Source organism: Equus przewalskii, chromosome 18, assembly GCF_037783145.1.
Source record: "Equus przewalskii isolate Varuska chromosome 18, EquPr2, whole genome shotgun sequence".
In the NCBI taxonomy this organism is placed as follows: domain Eukaryota; kingdom Metazoa; phylum Chordata; class Mammalia; order Perissodactyla; family Equidae; genus Equus; species Equus przewalskii.
The window spans coordinates 35069642-35088754 of NC_091848.1; the positions used below are offsets into that span (position 1 = coordinate 35069642).

At 39.9% G+C, this 19113-nt stretch overlaps 2 protein-coding genes across 10 annotated transcripts in view; both read left to right on the plus strand.

Annotated features, from left to right (window-relative positions):
• The window catches only part of DYNLT2B (dynein light chain Tctex-type 2B), an 18714-nt gene extending 4995 nt beyond the window's left edge, over positions 1 to 13719 (plus strand). Inside the window, exons 3-5 of one of the 2 annotated variants that reach the window (XM_008541916.2) lie at positions 2476 to 2545; positions 10639 to 10702; positions 13571 to 13719. In XM_008541916.2, coding sequence (XP_008540138.2) covers positions 2476 to 2545; positions 10639 to 10702; positions 13571 to 13618 — 182 coding nt within the window. In that variant the 3' untranslated portion in view covers positions 13619 to 13719. Of the gene's footprint in view, positions 1 to 2475; positions 2546 to 10638; positions 10703 to 10847; positions 11048 to 13570 lie in introns of those variants that run through there. The other variant, XM_070583494.1, reaches the window with a different exon arrangement.
• Positions 13720 to 14137: 418 nt separating this feature from the next.
• PCYT1A (phosphate cytidylyltransferase 1A, choline) overlaps positions 14138 to 19113 on the plus strand; it is a 77559-nt gene continuing 72583 nt past the window's right edge. For 3 of the 8 annotated variants that reach the window (XM_070583491.1, XM_070583492.1, XM_008541913.2), the window contains exon 1: positions 14977 to 15492. The gene's annotated coding sequence lies outside the window, so the exon portion shown is untranslated. Of the gene's footprint in view, positions 14809 to 14953; positions 15846 to 19113 lie in introns of those variants that run through there. The other 5 variants (XM_070583490.1, XM_008541915.2, XM_008541914.2 and 2 more) reach the window with 5 other exon arrangements.

Sequence of the window (19113 nt, forward strand, 5' to 3'; positions counted from 1 at the left end):
AAATTTTTTTAAATTTTATCAAATCCTCTTACCCAAAGGTAGTTACTATTTAATGTTTTGGCTTATTTTCTTCTTTTTCAAAATTTGTTTTAATTTTTAGAAATGAAAAAAATGTGGGAAAGTACAAAGAAGAAAACAGCAATTCTATGTATTTCTACCACCCAAATTAACTGTTAGCATATTAGCATTTTTGTTTTCCGACTTTTTAATGAAAATTCACTGTAAAAATTATTGTAGGGGGGCCAGCCCCGTGGCTGGTTAAATTTGTGTGCTCTGCTTCGGCAGCCTGGGGTTCACCAGTTCGGGTCCTGGGTGCAGACCTACACACTGCTCATCAAACCATGCTGAGGTGGTGTCCCACAGAGAAGAGCTAGGGTATACAACTATGGACTGGGGCTTTGGGGAGAAAAAAAAAAATGAAGATTGGCAACAGATGTTGGCTCAGGGCCAATCTTCCCCACCAAAAAGCATACTTAAAAAAAAAAAAGGTGTGTGGCTGCCCAAAGTCTTTGAAGGCACCCAGCCTTTTGAAAAAGAAAATTATTGTAAAAAATACATGCTCTTTACAAAAAAATTTAAACAGTGTAGAAAAATTAATAGAATTAGAAAAAGCACCCCAAATGCTATTTAAATCTTTTAATCTGAGGATTTTATTTTTTCTATATCAGGGAAACTTTCTTGTATCTCTGAATACATTTCCTGTTCCATTTGTTAGATTCTCTTCTTCAGGACACCAAATATTGATATGTTGAATCATTTTTGTCTTCCATATCTATTAACTCTCCTCTGCTGTAATTTCTTCTTTTTCTTTATATTTACTTGTGATTATCTTAAGCCAGTGATTCGGTTTTCATCTGTGTCTGTCCTGTCTCTTACCATTTTAATTTATTAGCTGTATGCTGATATTGTGTAGGTATTCAGTTTGTTTCCTAGGGCTATAATCTCCCTTTTCATCTTTCTATTGTTTTATAATCTGATTGAGTTCTTATTTTAATGAATTTATGAGCTTGTGTTGTTCTATGTTGTGAGGAATTTCTCTTTGTTCCTTGATTTATATTCCAGGTTGAGTTATTTTGTCTTTTAAAGAGCGTATTTCTTTCTTTCTCCTTATTTTGTTTATTTTTGCTGTTGCACCTTTCATGTTGCTGTTCACCTTCTTTTCATTTTGCTCTGATGTGATGTGGGGTGATTTTTTTTTTTTTTTACTCTCCTCTCACTGTATCTGAGACTATTTTATTTTTCCCTCAGAATGATAATTTACGGGCTGGGTATTTAATATTCTAGCCACATTTCTAAAGCATGGGTATGAGAAAAGGAAGGAGAGAAGTCGGTAAAGAAAAGAGGAAGCTCAGCTAAGCTGTGTGCAATGTTTTTTCAGAATAACTTGAGTTCTGTCTTCTTCTGAGAATTTTCTGAGAATTAGGTTTCATGTCCAACGTGGGAGGGTACCCGTAGGGTTCAGATTGTTTGCCTAATTTACTGTAAAATCTTGGAGCTTTTAGTTTCATCAAAGAGAGTTGACTCTGTTTTAACTTTGCCTGTTTCATCTTCTTTTTTTAACTTTTTCCACTATTCCCTGGTCAGAAAAGGGGGAAGATAAAAATGCCCATTCAGTTTTCTTCTCTCCAGATTTGGTGTCAGTGAGAATTTTGAGGATTTTGCAGCTTTGGCAGTATAGTTTCCAGGGAAGCAGCTGCGTTGTGGTGGGCCACCCCAGTATACTCCAGAATCTTATGGGTTTTTCCTATTCTAACTTACTGAGCAGCTTACAGTTTCCTGAAGACCCCATGCCTATGCCTTTGCGCATGCTGTTCTTTCTCCCTAGAGTGGAGAGACATTGTACACCTGGTAAATTCCCATTCATCTCTCAAGACTCAGCTCATTTATCACACCCTCCAACAAGTCTTTTTGGGTCATCCCTTCCCTGCTGCCTAGCTCTGTCCTCCTAATGTATATTATACATGCCACTCTTTGAATTATTAGTATATTGCATTTTCATTTTATTTTTCATGCTTTCCTTCCTGACTACTGTGAGTTCTTTAAGGCAAGAAGAGTGTCTTATTTATCTCTGTATCTTGAGGGCCTAGCTCAAGGTACCTGACTTAGAGTAGGGAAGAAAGGAAGGAGGCTAAGATCAATTGAGAGATGCTATGGAAGAGAAATGGGTAGAGAAAGGAGGAAGCTTATCTCATCTAACCTCACAACACTTCCCAGCTCTCCAGGAGGTAACTAAGAGATTCCCATCTAACAGATGAGTGAGACCTAAACTGAAAAGTTAACTTGTCTAAGTTTACACACTGACTAACCTTACATTTAGGATTTGTTCTTAACTCTCTCTGACTCCCAAGCTTATCGTCATGCTCAGGAAGTGCTTGTAGACTGAATGCTTATGTCCATTTCTAGGCAAATTTACCTTCATTAAGTAATTTTACCGTATATTTACTTATAGATAACTTTCTCCTTTTTTCTTTCTAGAAATGGGATTTGACCGATATAAAATGGTGGTGCAAGTAGTGATTGGAGAACAAAGAGGTGAAGGAGTATTGTGAGTAGTTGGTTTTTCCTTCTTGTTTTTATTCTTGTGTGTTTCTTGTTAGGTATTCATCCTGTTGACAATTCAATAAGATGGTGTCTTTGCAAAAGTGAGAGGAAAGCACAGTATAACAAAATGCAGCTGTGACCCGAAGAGATGCTGGTCCTGAGCAGGGAGGTGTGCAGTCTGGGTGAGCTCCATGGGGTAACGCACTTTTCGTAGTCTCTAGGCTAGTAAGTCTTTTAGGGTTTCTGTATGTATGTTCCCAAAGAGCGTGTGGGATTATGTATATATGTTTCCTCCATATTCCTTGTTGCCTGGTTTTTGGTCCTACCATTCTCCTAAAATAATTTCTTTAAAATTGTCTGAGGCCTCCTAATTAGCAAGTCTAATAGCCCTTTCCTCGCTCTTGTTATTGGCCTGGGCTTCTGTTTCTTAAAATTCACTCTGTTTTTTTTGGCCCTGATGTCACTTATCTGACTTGTTTCTCTCCTGTTTTTCTAAGTGATTTTTCTCTTTCCTTCACTGGTTCCTCTTTGCCCCCCTACATCCCTACCTGTGAGCTTTCTTCAAGGCTCAGTTCTTATCCTTCTGCTCTTCTCTATGCTTTTTCAGTGAGTTCATTCATTCTCATGACCTCAAACTGTCATTCCTGTATTGGTGAGTTCAAAATCTGTATTTCTTTGTCTTTTCCTATGCCCAAGTGTTAATCTCCTGTTTCCCTTTGTAAACAGTGCCTGGTATAGTATTTTGTAAGAAAGTTGTAAAATATTTGTTGAATGAATGAAAAAAAGTACCTTGTAGATGTTATCACTGAGATTTTTCACTATAAAATGTTAGGTTTCGAAGGGACTACAGATATTTTCTAGTGTCCAGTTCCCTTATTTTATGATGACACTTATGAGGGTCAGTGTGATTTGCCCAAAATTATAGATCTCGCTGGTGTCAGGGTCACTAGTAGAGCCCAGCCTTCTGATACCGGCGCATTCTCTTCACCATGGTGCCCTCTGCTGTTTGGTCAAAAGGCTTCTGGAGAGTTCCTCACCACAGAGAGATGAAAAAATATTTTATTCTGTTACCTCAGATTCAACATGTTCAAATAGAATTCCAAATTTCTTTTCCCTTCCTCTCCTTAAATCAGCCCGCCATTTTAATTTCTCTGTCTCTCTCCGTATTACCAAGGTTCCCTTGACTCAGGCTTAAAACCTGGGAGTTCTCTTTTATCTTATTTAACCATTACTCTCTCCTGTTGCATGCACTGTAATCTGGATGCCAGGGTTACTTAGCAGCCCCTTATCAGCACTTCCTGACTCTGCTCTTTCTCCTCTACCATTCATTTTGCATACCGGACCAATCTCCCAGAAGTATACCTCACTTTCTTGCCATAAACTATAGAGTTTATTTCAAATCCTGTCAAGTATAAACTCCTTAAACTGGCTATGATTGGCTTTGTTAAATGTGATCAGGCCAAACTCTAAAGCATGGCATATGAGGCCTCCCCCACCCGCTTTTAAGACTTTTATCATCTAAAATTTCAACATATGCAAAAGTGCAGGGACTAAGGAACTCCCACATTTCTATTACTTAGCTTCAAATGTTATCAGCACAAACTGATGCTCATTTATATCACCACCTACTCTCCTTGTCCCCACCAGGTTATTTTAAAGCAAATTCCTGTGATCATACCATTTCATCTGTAAATACGACAGTATGTATCTCTAAAATATATGGACTCTTTTTAACATAGTAAAATATCACATCTAAATATTTTCAGTCCTTAATCTTATAAATATTTAGTTAGTGTTCAAATATCCCCACTTGTCTCATATATATGTGTGTGTATGTATATCTATGTATGTATTTTTATTACAATTTGTTCAAATCAGGATCCAAATTCCACACGTTGCGTTTGGTTGATATGTGTCTTAAATTTCTTTTAATCTATCATTTTCACTCCTTTTTTTTTTCTCTATCTCTCTTTTTGTTAACTTGCCATTTGCTTGTTGAAGAAATTGGGTTGGTTGTCCTGTAGAGTTTCCTACATTCTGGCATTTGCTGATTATATTCCCATACTATTGTTTAATGTCTTGTATTTCCTATATTTCTCATAAATAAGTAGTTAGATCTAGTGTTAGTCATAGGTTTGAGTTTTTGGCAAGAATATTACATAGATGTTTAGTATACATCCTATTGCATCTCATCAAGAGGCACAAAAATGTCTGGTTGTCATTTTTTTTGTTGTTAAGCTTAGCCCTAGAGTTTAGATGTTGTTAGATGGATCCATCTATTATAAAATTCCCTGGCAGCTTTGCCATTAACGGTTTTGGCTGTCTGTCCTAGATCCAGTATTCATCAGAGGGTACAAAATGGTGGTCTTCTAATTCTATCATTGTTCTTCATTTATTAGCTGGAATTCTTCTGTTAAGAATGACTTTTTTTTTTTCTTTCAACTGTTTCATTACAGTGAGGTATGATTGGTACAGGAAAGGAAGGATACATTTACCAATTTTCAGAATAATGAATTGGTTCCCTAGCATCCACCAAAGGTTACCAATGAGGTTTTTTTTCCTATCTATGAACCCATGGTTTAAAATATATGTGATGTGCTTGAATCCACTGCAGTTATTACCTTATTGATGCTCAAATTGTCCCATCTTTGGCCATTGGTAGCTTCTTCAAGTTAACTCCTGATTCTTTTCTTTTCTTTCTTTTTTTTTTTCTAACGAAACAGAAACTTTATTTCTCTTCTCAAAACATACCAGGTAGAAGTGTAAAGCCTGGTGTGGTGCCTCACTGGTGTCACGGAAATAAGCTCTCCTCAGTTGTTGCTCTGTGTGTCCTCATCTGCCAGGTTTAAGATGGCTCAATGCTGCATTTACATTCCTTAAGGGAGGGGAATCGAAGGAAAGGGGTGTGCGCCTTTCCCCATTTTCAGAACTTGAAAGGTGTGATGACATTGTCTTTTGGTTTCCATTGTTTCTGTTGAGAAGTCAGCTTTAAGTCTGACTATTGTTCCTTTGGGGGTTTTGTGTCTTTTTTTTCTAGCCACTTTTAAATGTTTTTCTCATTGTCTTTTTACTCAGATGTCTATGGTTTTCTTTGTATTTATTTTGCTGGGGTTCTCAGAGCCTCTTGAATCTGTGGGCTCTTGAATCTGTTTTGTATAAGCTTGGGAAAATTCTTAGCCGTTATCTTTTTTCTTTTTTTAAATAAACTTTGTATTTTAGAATAGTTTTAGATTACAGAAGTTGCAGAGATGGTATAGAGAGTTCCCATATACTCCACATCCAGTGTCCTCTATTATTAACATCTTACATTAGTATGGTACATTTGTCACAATTAATGAACCAACATTGATGCATTATTATTAACTAAAGTTTATACTTTTTTCAGATTTCTTTAGTTTTTACCTAATGTCCTTTTTCTGTTCTAGCATCCTGTTGAGGACACCACATTACTTGTCTCTTTAGGCTCCTCTTGGCAATGACAGTTTCTCAGACTTTCCTTGGTTTTATTGACCCTGACAGTTTTGAGACATACTGGTTAGGTATTTTGTAGAATGTCCTTCAATTGGGATTTGTCTGCTTATGATTGGTCTGGGGTTATAGGTTTTTGGGAGGAAGATCACAGAGGTAAAGTGCTGTTCTCATCATATCATATCAGGGTGCATATTATCAACGTCAATATTACTGTTGATGTTGACCTTGATCACTTGCCTGAGGTAGTGTTTGTCAAGTTTCCCATGGTAAAGGTACTCTTCCTTCCCCTTTCCATAATGTTTGCTTTAGAAAGAAATCACTATGTGCAGCCTACACTTAAGAAGCAGGGAGTTATGCTCCATCTCATTGAGGGCAGAGCATCTACATAAACTATTTGTAATTTTTCGGCACAGGAGATTTGTCTCTTCTCTCCCATTTATTTATTCAGTCATTTATTTACTTCAATATGGATTCATGGATTTTTATACTTTGGATTATAATCCAGTACTACGCTATTTATTGCTCAGATTGTTCCAGCTTTGTCCCTTGGGAGTTCTTTCCATTGACTCTTGGTCCCTTTGACATACCTACTATTGTGGGGTTTTTTGAACGCTTCCTTACTTACTGGCACTATAAGATGCTCCAGCTTATTCATTCACTGCCCCAGCCCTAGAATCAGCCATTTCGCCAAGGAGCCCTCGTTCATTTTATTGGAGAATTGTACTAGAAACTAAGATCTGGGTGTTAGGTGTGGCCATTGCCTTTTTAAATATTCCTTCTGCTCCATTTGCTCTCTGTTCTCCTTTTTGGATTCCAGTTACATGTGTTTAGGTCTTTTTACTGTATTCCATGTGTCTCTCATCTTCTTTTCTGCATTTTCATTTTTCCTCTCTGTGCTTCAGTTTGGATATTTTTCTATTGACCTTTCACTTGGCTAATCTCTGTTGTGTCAAATCTGCTGCTAAACCCACCTACTGAATTCTTAATTTCAGTTATTGTATTTTTCAGGTCTAGAATTTCCATTTAATTCTTTTTTATAGATTCCAATTCTCTAGTGAAATTCTTTATTTTTTATCTATGTTCTCCATCCTCCCTCTCTCCTCCCTTTTTACGTTTTCATCATAGCAGTTATTTAAAAGTCGTTGTCTGCTTACTCTAGTATCTGGATCATGTATGAGTCTGTTTCCATTGATTATTTTTTTCTTGATAATCCTTCATATGGCTCTGTCTCTTGGCATGCCTAGTTTGAATCCCAGACGTGTTAAAAAAATTGTAGAACCTCCAGATAATATTATTTTCTTCCTGAGATAGTTTACCCTTTCCTTTGCTATTCAGTAGAGTATGGGCTGCTTACCTTAATCCAGTCAGGTACTGAGCTGAGTTAAGGTCGGGCTGCAGTTTGGATAAGGCTCTATCTTCAGTTCACCCTTCTTTCTTGAATGTAGCCCTCCAGATGTTTCAACCAAGAATGTGGAGTGTTCACTGGAACCCCACCCCCAGCAGGTGCTGACTTTTAGTTCTTTTCTCCTCAGCATAAAACTGCTCTTCAGTTCACAGTTTTTTTCCTTAATGTACTATTTTCCAATCCTGCTGTAACAAATCACAAACCCATAGGCTTAAAACAGCACAAATATAGTATTCTACAGTTCTGGAGATCAAAAATCCACAAGGAGTTTCATTGAGCTAAAATCAAGGTGTTGGCAGGGCTGTGTTCCTTCTGGAGGCTCCAGGGGAGAATCCACCCCCCTGCCCACTCCAGCTTCTAGAAGCCGCCTGAGGTCCTTAGCTCATAAACCCTTCCTCCATCTTCACAGTCAGCAGCATAGCATCTTCGAATCTCTCTCTGACTCTGACCCTCCCACCTCCCTTTTTCTTTTACAGTGATTTTGTGATGACACTGAGCCTACCTGGGAATCCAGGATAATCTCCCCATCTTAAGATCCTTAACTTAATCATATATCTGTAAAACCCATTTTGCCATGTAATATAACATATTCATAGGTTCTGGGGTTTAGGACATAGACATATCTTGTGAGAGGCTATTATTTTGCTTACCACTCTTAGCTTTTTAGGTTCCTGCTTACACAGTTTTAGAGCTCAGCATGTGTCTTGAGGGGAAACCTACTATGTGACAGGCTCATTTCTACTCTCTACTTTTTTCAGGGATCTTGGTCCCTCAAGTCTCCAGTTTTATCTCCCTAGCCCTGCAAAACTGCTGTTAGTCCTTTTTCTCTCAGTAATTCGTCCTTGACCTGGGCAAAGCCCAGCTTCTCAGCCTCTAGCCCTGTGCCCAGAGTTGGCAAATGCCCCAGGGAGGACGCTGCTGCAGAATATCAGCTTACCTCCTGGGGTTCGCCTCTCTGGAATTTTGGTTCCTCTACTCCTATTTACTTCAGCAGCTCTCTGATTCATTTTATCCAGTTTTTTTGATTGATCCTGGTGGGAGCATTGGCCTGCCACAAGCTGTTCCATCATATTTCTTCTAAGTCCTTTTGCGACAACTTTATACATACGTGTGTGTGTGTGTGTGTGTATTTCTTTTTGATGTAGCCCGGGGTTTTGATGTGACCCAGATGTCGCAGGTTTATCTTATAAATGTCCAGTCCTAGACCTGGAATTGGCCATTTCTCTAAGGAGCTCTGGTTCCTTTTGTTGGGAAGTGGTATAAAGAGACCACAATTTGAAGGCAAGGATTGTGTTTTATGCATCTTTGTATCATTTGCACCTAGCACTTTGATCATGCGTAATAGATACTCAACAAATATTTGTTAAATAAATTTTTATATTCATGTCTTCACTTGATTCTACTCAGCTTAAGTACCACTTGCTTCATGAAGTCTTCTTTGGCTTTTTCTCTTCTCTGAATTCTCTAAATTTCTGTAGCACTTCTACAGGTTTAATTCAAATATTGTGCAACTTGTCCTTCAAGGCTTGAACTAGATAGACGTTACAATCCCTTTTAATCCTAATAACCTGTACAATAGCATCAGCTATACATTCTCTGCTTCTTTTGATGTATGTTAATTTTTTCACATAATTAAATGGGGAATGTTTGAGGATGGAGCCAGATTTTACTCTTTCTGGACAAATGGTAGTTGCTAAATAAATACTTGTTGATTGGTCAATTAAGTAGATTAATTTAATTTCATATTGTTAATGTTACAGTTTGGAAATAGGTGGAACTTTTTTGACTTAAGAATGTGTGAGGGGCTGGCCCGGTGGCACAGCGGTTAAGTGTGCACGTTCCGCTTCAGTGGCCTGGGGCTTGCCATTTTGGATCCCGGGTGTGGACATGGCACCGCTTGGCAAAAGCCATGCTGTGGTAGGCATCCCACATAGAAAGTAGAGGAAGATGGGCATGGATGTTAGCTTAGGGCCAGTCTTCCTCAGCAAAAAGAGGAGGATTGGCAGCAGATGTTAGCTCAGGGCTAATCTCCCTCAAAAAAAAAAAAAAAAAAGGAAAAAAAGAAGGTGTGAAATATTAGGCTGGAGGGGACTCTTTTATTTAAAACTTTAAAAAAAGTTTTCAAAAATGAACCAATATAATATGGTCTATATATATCTTTCTCTACGGACTTAAAGCTGAACTGCCTTGGTTCAAAGCCAAGCTTTGTCACTTGCTATTTGAGTGACCTTGGACAAATTTACTTACTATCTCTGACTCTCAGTTTCCATTTTTATTAAATGGGTATAATAATAGTACCTACCTCATAGGATTTAGTGAGTTAATACATGTATAGCTGGCACAAAGTAAGTGCTCAATCAATGTTAATGCTGCATCACATACATACATTTAATTAAAGATGTAAAACATTTGTGATTACTTTTTTTACTTAACATTATATTATGAACATCTTTTCACGTCCTTGTTTGTTTTGTAAAAAATATCTTTAATGGCTGCATAGAGTTTCATTGCCAAGAAATACCATAATTTCATTTACCAATCCAATACTACTGGGCATTTATGTCTTTTCTATTTTTTAATTGGCTTTTATTTTGACTGACATTTTTTCTTACCCAAGAACTGGAGAGAGGAGGATGACCAATTTGAGAATTTAGAAGTAGCATAGCATCCTGTAGAGATAACACTGGATTTAGAATTAGTTAGAAGATGGAATTCTAGTTCAGAGTTTGCCCCTTTCTTTTCTAGGACTCTATACAGTGATCAAGATGGACTGAATAATCTGTTGGGTCCTGTCCAGACTTACCTCCTCATCTTATCTTGCAGGAATTGAGCCGATTTCAGTCATAAGTCTTCAGTATTATTTCCTCTAAAAGTCACACACAAATATCTTAGGTGAAGTAATCAATAACAAAGCTTCCCACCCAGAGCACCAAAGACTTCAAGGTATTGGCCTCTTCAGCCATCGGGTAGCCAGTCTGAGGCTGCTAGACTCCTGGGCTGATCACCTCCAGCTGCAAACAGCCTTATCTATGACTCCGATCCCTTCTAGTTTACCAAGTATACTCTGCTGTACAAATATGGTTTTCTCTGTGCCAACCTGCGAAACGGTTTGGAAGTACTGATCTATAAGAATGTATCAAGGAAATTTTTTGCTTATGGCAGATATATGTAGTTCAGATCCTTGTATATTGTTGATAATTCTTCATTCTTGGACTTTTTAGCATGGCTGCTCGCTGTTTCTGGGATGCTGACACTGACAACTACACTCATGATGTTTTCATGAATGTAAGTCTATTTGGAAACCGTTTTTTCCTTTCTAAGGACTTGCAGACATTCCAAATCAAATTGCTTAATATATATTAAGATGTGAGGACAGGGCGGGCCCCATGGCCAAGTGGTTGGGTTCACGCTCTCTGCTTTGGTGGCCCAGGGTTTCGCTGGTTCGGATCCTGGGCGCAGACATGGCACCGCTCATCAAGCCATGCTGAGGCGGCATCCCACATGCCACAACTAGAAGGACCCACAACTAAAAATATGCAACTACGTACCGGGGGGCTTTGGGGAGAAAAAGGAAAAATAAAATCTTTAAAACAAAAAAGATGCGAGGACACTTTAGTTTTAGATATTTATCTTAGACTTCTGGATTAGATGATTTTACTGCTCCTTTTTGTGTAACTAAAGCAGAAACCTACTGAGCTGCTTATAGGCAAGGAGACTTGTATGTATATAGATGACATAACTCTTCACAAGTTTGAATTAGGGACTAGCATATTGTTTAGTGCTAATAGATATATAGCACTTTGCTAAGCTGCAAAGAAATGTGGTGGCAGGGATTCCATAAGAAAAGGTGATTTTTCTTTCAGTAATACTAAAATTAATTACTTTATCTTAAAGTTATTTCTCAAAACTAAGAAAAAATAAAGAGGAATTTTTAAAAAGTGGTTTCATTTAAACATTGGTAAGTTATTGACATGAACTTTTAAAATATTTTAATCATATGTTGTTATTTTATACTTGCTTCCAGAAATGACCCCATCCTCTATACAAATGCTCCCAGGTTGTGAATTAGTGGAGTCATAATTCAAGTAGAGTAGAGTAGAACAGAAACTGGATTGAGTGAATTAAGAGAGAGGTTCCATTTCCAGCTCTGTAACTTTCTAATTGAATGACTTTAGGTAAGTCATTGGACTTTTCTCTGATTTTATCAGTAACATTAGGAAGCTGTACTAGATTTTCCCCAAGACTGCCTGTGGCTGCCTAAGACTCATTTGAGGAACTTGTTTAAAATACAGATGCTGGGGCTCTAGTCAAGTACATTCTGATCAAATAAGCCAAGGGTTGGATCAGTGAATCTGAATTTTTTTTTAAAAAGTTCCCCACATCATTATGCTTACTGCCAGCTTTAGAAGCTGCTTGTGTAGATGATCTTTTAGCTCTGAAATTCTATGGTCCTACCAAAGTTTCATGTTATGCTCAACTACCCTAGGGGTCAAGGGCTGAACAGTGGAAAGTATTACTATGTAAATCTTCATTTATTAGCTCTCTGGGAGAGGAATAAAGCTAACGTGATTTTTTCCCCTGCTTTTAGCAGTAAAAATGTATATTTCTCTGAGTCCTTATACAAGTCAATTCATTCATTCAACAGATAACTCTGAGCTCCTATTATGTGCTAGCCTCTGTCCTGGAGTTGCTAGGAATAAAATGATGAATGAGACAGGCATGATTTCTGCCTGTAGAGACCTTATAAACCACTGGGGGCCAGACAATACTCAAATTAACAAATATGTAATTTAAAACTTTAGTTATCAATTATTACTTAATAAAGATTAATAAACAGGATTGGGGGGGGCAGTGCCTAAAAATCATTTTTGAGAGCCTTGTCTAGGTTTCTGACTTAGTCTACTGTATCTTTAGTTTGTTGAGTATTTGTTTAGGTTTCATTTTCAGAGCTTAAAGCACTTTGTTTATTTGGGAGAAGATCCTAGGAACCACCAGTAGAGGATGAGGAAATGAGAGAGGGGAGAGAAAAGCATATGCTGCTGAGCTGATAACCGCCGTGGATAACCAGGGCTCAATCCTGCTGTGGAACTCTGGGCGGCGCTGTGGAACAGTGCCATCAAAGTTGGGTTCACAGACCAGTGCCAGTCCATGAACTGTTTGTTACTGGTCTTCGATGAGATAAGTCCATAAATTGAGTGTAAGGGTTTAGAAACTCTTATAGGAAGTATTTTTATGTCCATTGAATCTAATAATAAAAAGTTTAGGCTGTATTTTTATGTTTTTTTCATTTCATTTTCCTAGTTAATTTTTATTGTATTTTACAAAAGTATCGATGAGGGATTGGAAATTAAAACAAAAACAAAAATAAGTCCCTCACCTCAGCACTGTTGTAGAACACAGTTCACAGTTATCCCACCTAAGGAGCGAGGGAACTGGGCTAACCAAAGAATTTTGCTTTTGGTTAATAATCAGGTACTTGAGTTCAGATTTTCTCCCATCACTGCCAGGCTGGAGGTGAAGTTGGTGGGTCAGGAGTTGCTGAGGCAAGTGGAACTCCTGTAATAAACACCTAAAAATTGTTTTAACTAGTTTAACTGGGATCTGGAAAGCACTCTGAGTTGATTCTAAAAGATGGACAAATGAATTTTATCAGTTAAGAACAAACACCCAGAGACCATCTGCCCTTATCTAGAATTTATGACAAGGTGCTGTTATTTTTATTGTCTATGATATTATAATATAGTTCCTTGGACTGATTAGTGCATTTACTCCAAGAAACTCAAAGCATTTCATACTTATTATTCCTTTGATAAATATTATTACTTCTTTGGTAAATCAGGAAAAATGGGAATACTTATGAATATGCATTATATAAAATTCATTAGTTTGCATTTTATTTCTACTTTCAGAAAATCTAATTCTTTACCCATCTTACCCTTTTAGCAGGCAATTTTGTAGTTACCCTGAGGTAAGCAACTTTATAGCTATACTCTGGAAACCGTTTGTTTCTTGAAGAAGGAAGAAGTCTTTATGACTGAAAATTGGCAAAGATCTGAGATGTATCAATTTCAGGTCTGTGCTGCCCTTAGTCTTTCATTAGTACTAACATTCTGGATTTGTGAGTGTGTGTGTTCTATTTTGTTTGTTTTTTAGGACAGTTTATTCTGTGTTGTAGCGGCATTCGGCTGTTTCTACTATTGAATCTTTGAAAGCTGGGAAAAGAAATGACCATGAAGAAATATGAACTTTTTTATATTGTTAAATTATCTTGACAAAATAAAGATGAGTTGGCAGGTTGGCAACTGAGTCTGTTGAGTTTTAGGCCTTATATTTTAATGTTTTGATTTTGTTATAATATATTCTTATTACATTTGGAAAGTAGAGAAAAAATCAGGGGAAAATCCATAATTCAACTGTTCAAATATAACCAACCGTAAATATTTTGGTATGTTTTCTACCAGAGTTTTTTTATTTGCAGAGTTTTTAAAATATCATATATACAATATCATAACCTGATTTTTCACTTCACATCATGTATTGTTTTTACATCATTTTATTTGCGTTATGATTTTCACAAGCAGAATTTTATAGTTGCATTTATTCCATTAGGTTATACTGTTATTTTTGCTATATCCTTATTGAGGTACTGATTATTTCTAATTTTTCATTATCGTAAGTAACACTGAGATGAATTTAATTGTGCATAAAGGTTTTTTTCTACATTTTCAATTGTTGCCTTTATCTTTCATCCAGTGTTTTTACTCAACTCCTGCTACCCTACACCTTACACAGCTTATTAGCTTACATATACATGTTTTCTCTGGGGTTTGTCCAGTGTCAGGGTCTGAGAGTTTCCAAGCTGTGTATGAGATTGGCCCTCCCTTACGACTCTCCCATAATATGTTAGTTACTATCCTAAGTCCCACTATCTTTGGAGTAATGTTTCCCTTAGAGTCCCTGGTGTCTTCTCAAGCTAGCTCTCCTTATTTGGAGCACCTTAGTCTATGGTCATGTTCAAATAACTAGTATTTGAACCTCAAAAGGGAAAAGGTCACAATTTAAATCCTTTCCTCTCTGTAGGCTCCTCAGCAGATGCATAAGTTTACCCACCTTCTTTCTTCTCAGTCACTTTCAAGTATATCAACAAAAATAATAATGAATAAATAAGTAAATACACTACAAAGTTCTTTTACATACTTCTTCCGTAACATTGGATATCTACTTGCCTTACATCTATAGAAGCAAAAGGGACCCCTGCAAAAGTTCAGTATCGCAAAGGAAAACGTTTCTCTTCACCAGACACCCTGCCATGTGATGTCCTACCAGTGGCCTCCCTGGAATCCGCTCCCGCTCAGCTAGCCCTCGGCTGATTCCTAGCGATCATTTTTTTGGTGAGCTACCTGGGTGGGAAATAGGCTGGAGGAGGGTTTGGGGCCCACTACAGGGTTTCATAGGACTTGACTGGAGGACGCGAGTTCTCTTTACGTCACCAAGTAGGGGAAAGTTGGCGCTCTGTGAGGCGGTCGCAGACCGGGCGTTGGGCGGAAGGCGTCACGGCCACCTGCGTTGTGACCGCCCGGGGACGGGTGCCCGGCCCTGCGCCAGGGGCTGGGGCTGCGGGGGGAGGGACCCAGGCGGCCGGGTCCGCCCGAGCGGGACCCAGCCCGGAGCTGGGCAGAAGGGAGCCGCCGGATTAACGCTTCTTGACGGACTGCCAGCGAGCATGCGGGACAGTTACACCGTCCCTCACGCCGGGAGGCGTCGTGGCCGCCTACGCCAGTTCCGCGTGGAGGCTGACCCTTAGCCGTTTCACCTGCTGTCTCTGGAGTTTTCCGCTCAGTCACTCCTTCCCCGGGGACTCCGTGGAGGCGGAACTACCGTGTCAGGGCTCGCGGTTTCAGGGGAAAGTCGTGGTCGGATTGACCAGCGGGCGGGCAGGAGGCGGGACTTCCGGCCCGCTCCTCGTCAGCTGCCTTTCCCGGGCGTCTCCCCGCAACCTCCTCAACTTCCCTTGTCCGTGCCGCGGCGCCCGGCAGGAATCCGGCGGGCCGGGGGTCCGGGAGCCTGAGCTGCAGGTGAGGACCCGGGGTGTGCACGTCTTTGCGGCTCTGTTTGAGAGGAGACACTGTGGGGCTGGGACCGCCGGGAGAGTGACTGAAGGAAGAGCGGCTCAGTGACAGCGAGGGGAGTGTGAGGCGGGGGCTGCGAGGCTACTGTGACCCAGCGGCACTGACAGCGAAGGGACTGTGACCTAAGAGCCACTGCTCTGCGAAGGGCCTCTGACCTCGGCGAGCGCGAGGCAGAGGCTGCGAGAGGACTCTGACAGAGGAAGTATGAGGCAGCGACTGGAAGGGACTGTGACCTAGGGCCGGTGACTCGGGGAGACTCTGATCGATGGCTGGTGACTGTGAGGGGACTCTGACCTGAGGTAACAGGAAGCCCGGGCTGCGGGGGACTCTGACCAAGGAGCTCAGCCTTGCGGGGCTGAGCAGGGGAAGAGCGTGGATCCCTGCCCGACGTGGTCCGGTGGGCTTGTGTTAGGGCGCGGGTGTGACTGAGTGGCAGACTGGGCGGAGGAGGTGTTCAGTGGAGAGAACACTGGTCTGGGGCTTACCAGACAGACCCGAGTGTAATTGTGGCTGGAAAACCTCCCTCACCCTTGAGCTTCAGTTTCTTCATCAGTCAGTGGGAAGTTTGCACTAGATTGTTTCCCAACTGTGGCTTCCATCCTATTATTGGGTGGTGAAATCCATTTAGTGGATGGCCTCTGATGAAATTTTTTAAAAGAATGGACTAGAGTAGAAAATTTCAGCGTGTTCACATGGTAAGGGTAGCTATTGTTTCATGAAACTTGTTTCAGTTATGTGCGTATGAGATTAAGACATAAAATGGATTTCATATATCTTAGAATGTATGAAGTAAAATGTGGTAAAAGTTTGAAAAACATTGGATCAGATGATTTGCAAGTTTTCTTTTAGGTCTAAAATGCCATGATTCTGTTATTAGGGACCTGTTTGGAAGCACAAATGCGCAATAGAGAAAACTGCAATGGCTGCAACACAGTCTATCAGGTTGACTTACCTGGAGGAGGCTTCTCGAATGCAATTGAGGTGACTAGTAATGACTGAGGACTGAAACTCAGGATCTCACTTGGGAGAACCAGAACTTATATTGAAATTGGGACAGTGCTATTTATAGAGGCAGTGAGGATATATAGAGACAGTGATAGGAAAAACTGCTGGGAATAGACATTGAAGAAGGGGAAGCTTCCAGGAGGGTAGGAACACGCGCAGGAAGGGAATTGAAGCTAAAGACAGAAAACGTTCTGCCGAGAATGAATAGGGAGTAGGGAGATAGGACCTTCAGGGTCCTTTTCAATCTTGATATTTAGTGGTTCTGCAAGTACAGAGAATTGCTAGTAAAAAGATATTGGTTGAGAATGGGATTTGGTGCAGTAAACCGTGGTAAACAGATGATGACCATCACGAGGAAGAAAGGATGCCGCTGGGACGGTCGACAGTGGTGACCAGAATGCCGCTTGGGAGAGGCTTTAATGTGTTTAGCTCTCCAGCTCAGTGATTTGTGCACTGGAGGCCAAGACTGGCATGCTGGGGATGTACTGTGCTGTGGGTAATTCAAATGATACTTTAGCTGCTGATTCACTTTTGTGAGGGCCTGTTCATGAAGTGGATGAAAAGAACTAAAATGAGTTTCACTACCTCCTCCTCTCTTACAGCCCTTTGTAGAAGGTGTTACTGATTGTGCCACCCAATGTTTTTTTTAAAAAATATCTAATAGAAGAAGCTTGAGGTAATTTTAACTTATCTGATAACGTAATAGTCACCCCCACCTCCTAGACACATATACACTTTGTGATGGGTGTAGAGAGTTCGGAAAGATTGTTGAATGGGAATGAGTTGGGAATGGTGAGGCATTGCCTTTGTTTAGCTAAAAATGGCTGGTTACACCGTTTTCTAGAACAATTAGATGTTTACTTGGCTCACATTCTACATAACTGAAAAGAACTACTCAAGAATTTCTTTCTAGGGCCAGCCCGGTGGCTGAGTGGTTGAGTTTGCACACTCGGGTTCCGGGGCCTGGGGTTTCACCGGTTTGGATCCTGGGCGCGAACCTAGCATTGCTCATTGGGCTATGCTGGGGCAGTGTCCCACTAGTGCCACAACTAGTAGGACCCACAACTAAAAAATATATGCAACTATGTGCTGGAGGGCTCTGGGGAGAAGAAAGAAAAATAAAATCTTAAAGGATTTCTTTCCAGAACACAATATATGCTTTAAGGTAACCGACTGTAGAAGAGAAGACATTTAGGCTTGGGGACTGCAGCACTGCCTCTGGGGTCCTTTGTGTTCTCTGAATGAAATGATTCTTTTTGACCTACCCTGCTTTGCAAATTCCCTTCGCAAACTAGTATAATGGCCTGATTGATAAAGAATGAACCTTATTCCTCCCTCAGCCTATGATACCTCCTTCCATAATCAGGCTAGGTTTTATTTTTCTTGGGGTCCTCCTCTTTGGATATATGATCCCTTAAAGAGAATGATTTAGTCAGATAAAGCCTTGGATTCAGAAGTCCCAGGTTACTTTATCTGATGTTTACACACTGACTCACTCTGTGACTGTGGGAAGAATTATCACTTTCTTTTGTTTTAGATTTTCTAACTATGGCAGAGGTAGCTGTTTTTCTGGTTAAACAGCCCTGTAATTATGTGAAATATATGCATATTCACCAAACTTTTTTTTTTTTTTTTGAGCAATATTAGCCCTGAGCTAACATCGGCTGCCATTCCTCCTCTTTTTGCCAAGGAAGACTGGCCCTGATCTCACATCCGTGCCCGTCTTCCTCTACTTTATATGTGGTACGCCTGCTACAGCATGGCTTGCCAAGCGGTGCCATGTCCGCACCCAGGATCTGAACCGGTGAACCCCAGGCCGCCACAGCTGAATGTGTGTGCTTAACTGCTGCGCCACTGGGCCAGCCCTCATCAAACTTTTTATACAACCTCGTGGAGTTTGTAAACCACCTGACCCTGTTCATGATTCCGTTACGGAGCTGTCTAACCTCTAGGTTAGATGTGATTCCCCTAGGGAGCTGAATAACCAGTTTTTCCATGTTATAAGTGCTGATGAGAATTAATTTATGAAATATTCATAGAAGAAGCAAGCATAATGATTTTCTATTGTTATTAATGATAAATAATGACAAAATAGTAACAATAGTAATTTCCTTACTCATGCCTTTGTTTTCAAGTATTTGTATAACTGATCTGAAGCCAGATCTTCTGGCTTTTCTACTAATAGAGGTAATTCCCCCTTCTGAATAAAACAGAAATAGGTCTCTCTTACACCAAAGTTTGTGTTACCCTAAAATAGATTGGAAAGAATAAAGTTTTCTGAAGTCCTGATTTTTGGTGGAATTTTTTCGGTTAGAGAAACTCTAAAGTTAGAGTATTTCCCAATCATCAGTGGACTCTACAGTTCCTTTTTGCTCAAAATTGTGGCTCCTTGTACATCTTTTATTTTATCACCACATCAGTCACGTTAGAAAAACATTGACTTAGGAAGGAGAGAGTGAGGAGATCAGGGCTCCAGGCTCAACTCTCTTGCTTATTTGCTCAGAGGATGACTTCAGCACCTACTCTTTCCTAAACTTTAAACCTTTCTGTTTCTAGTCCTAA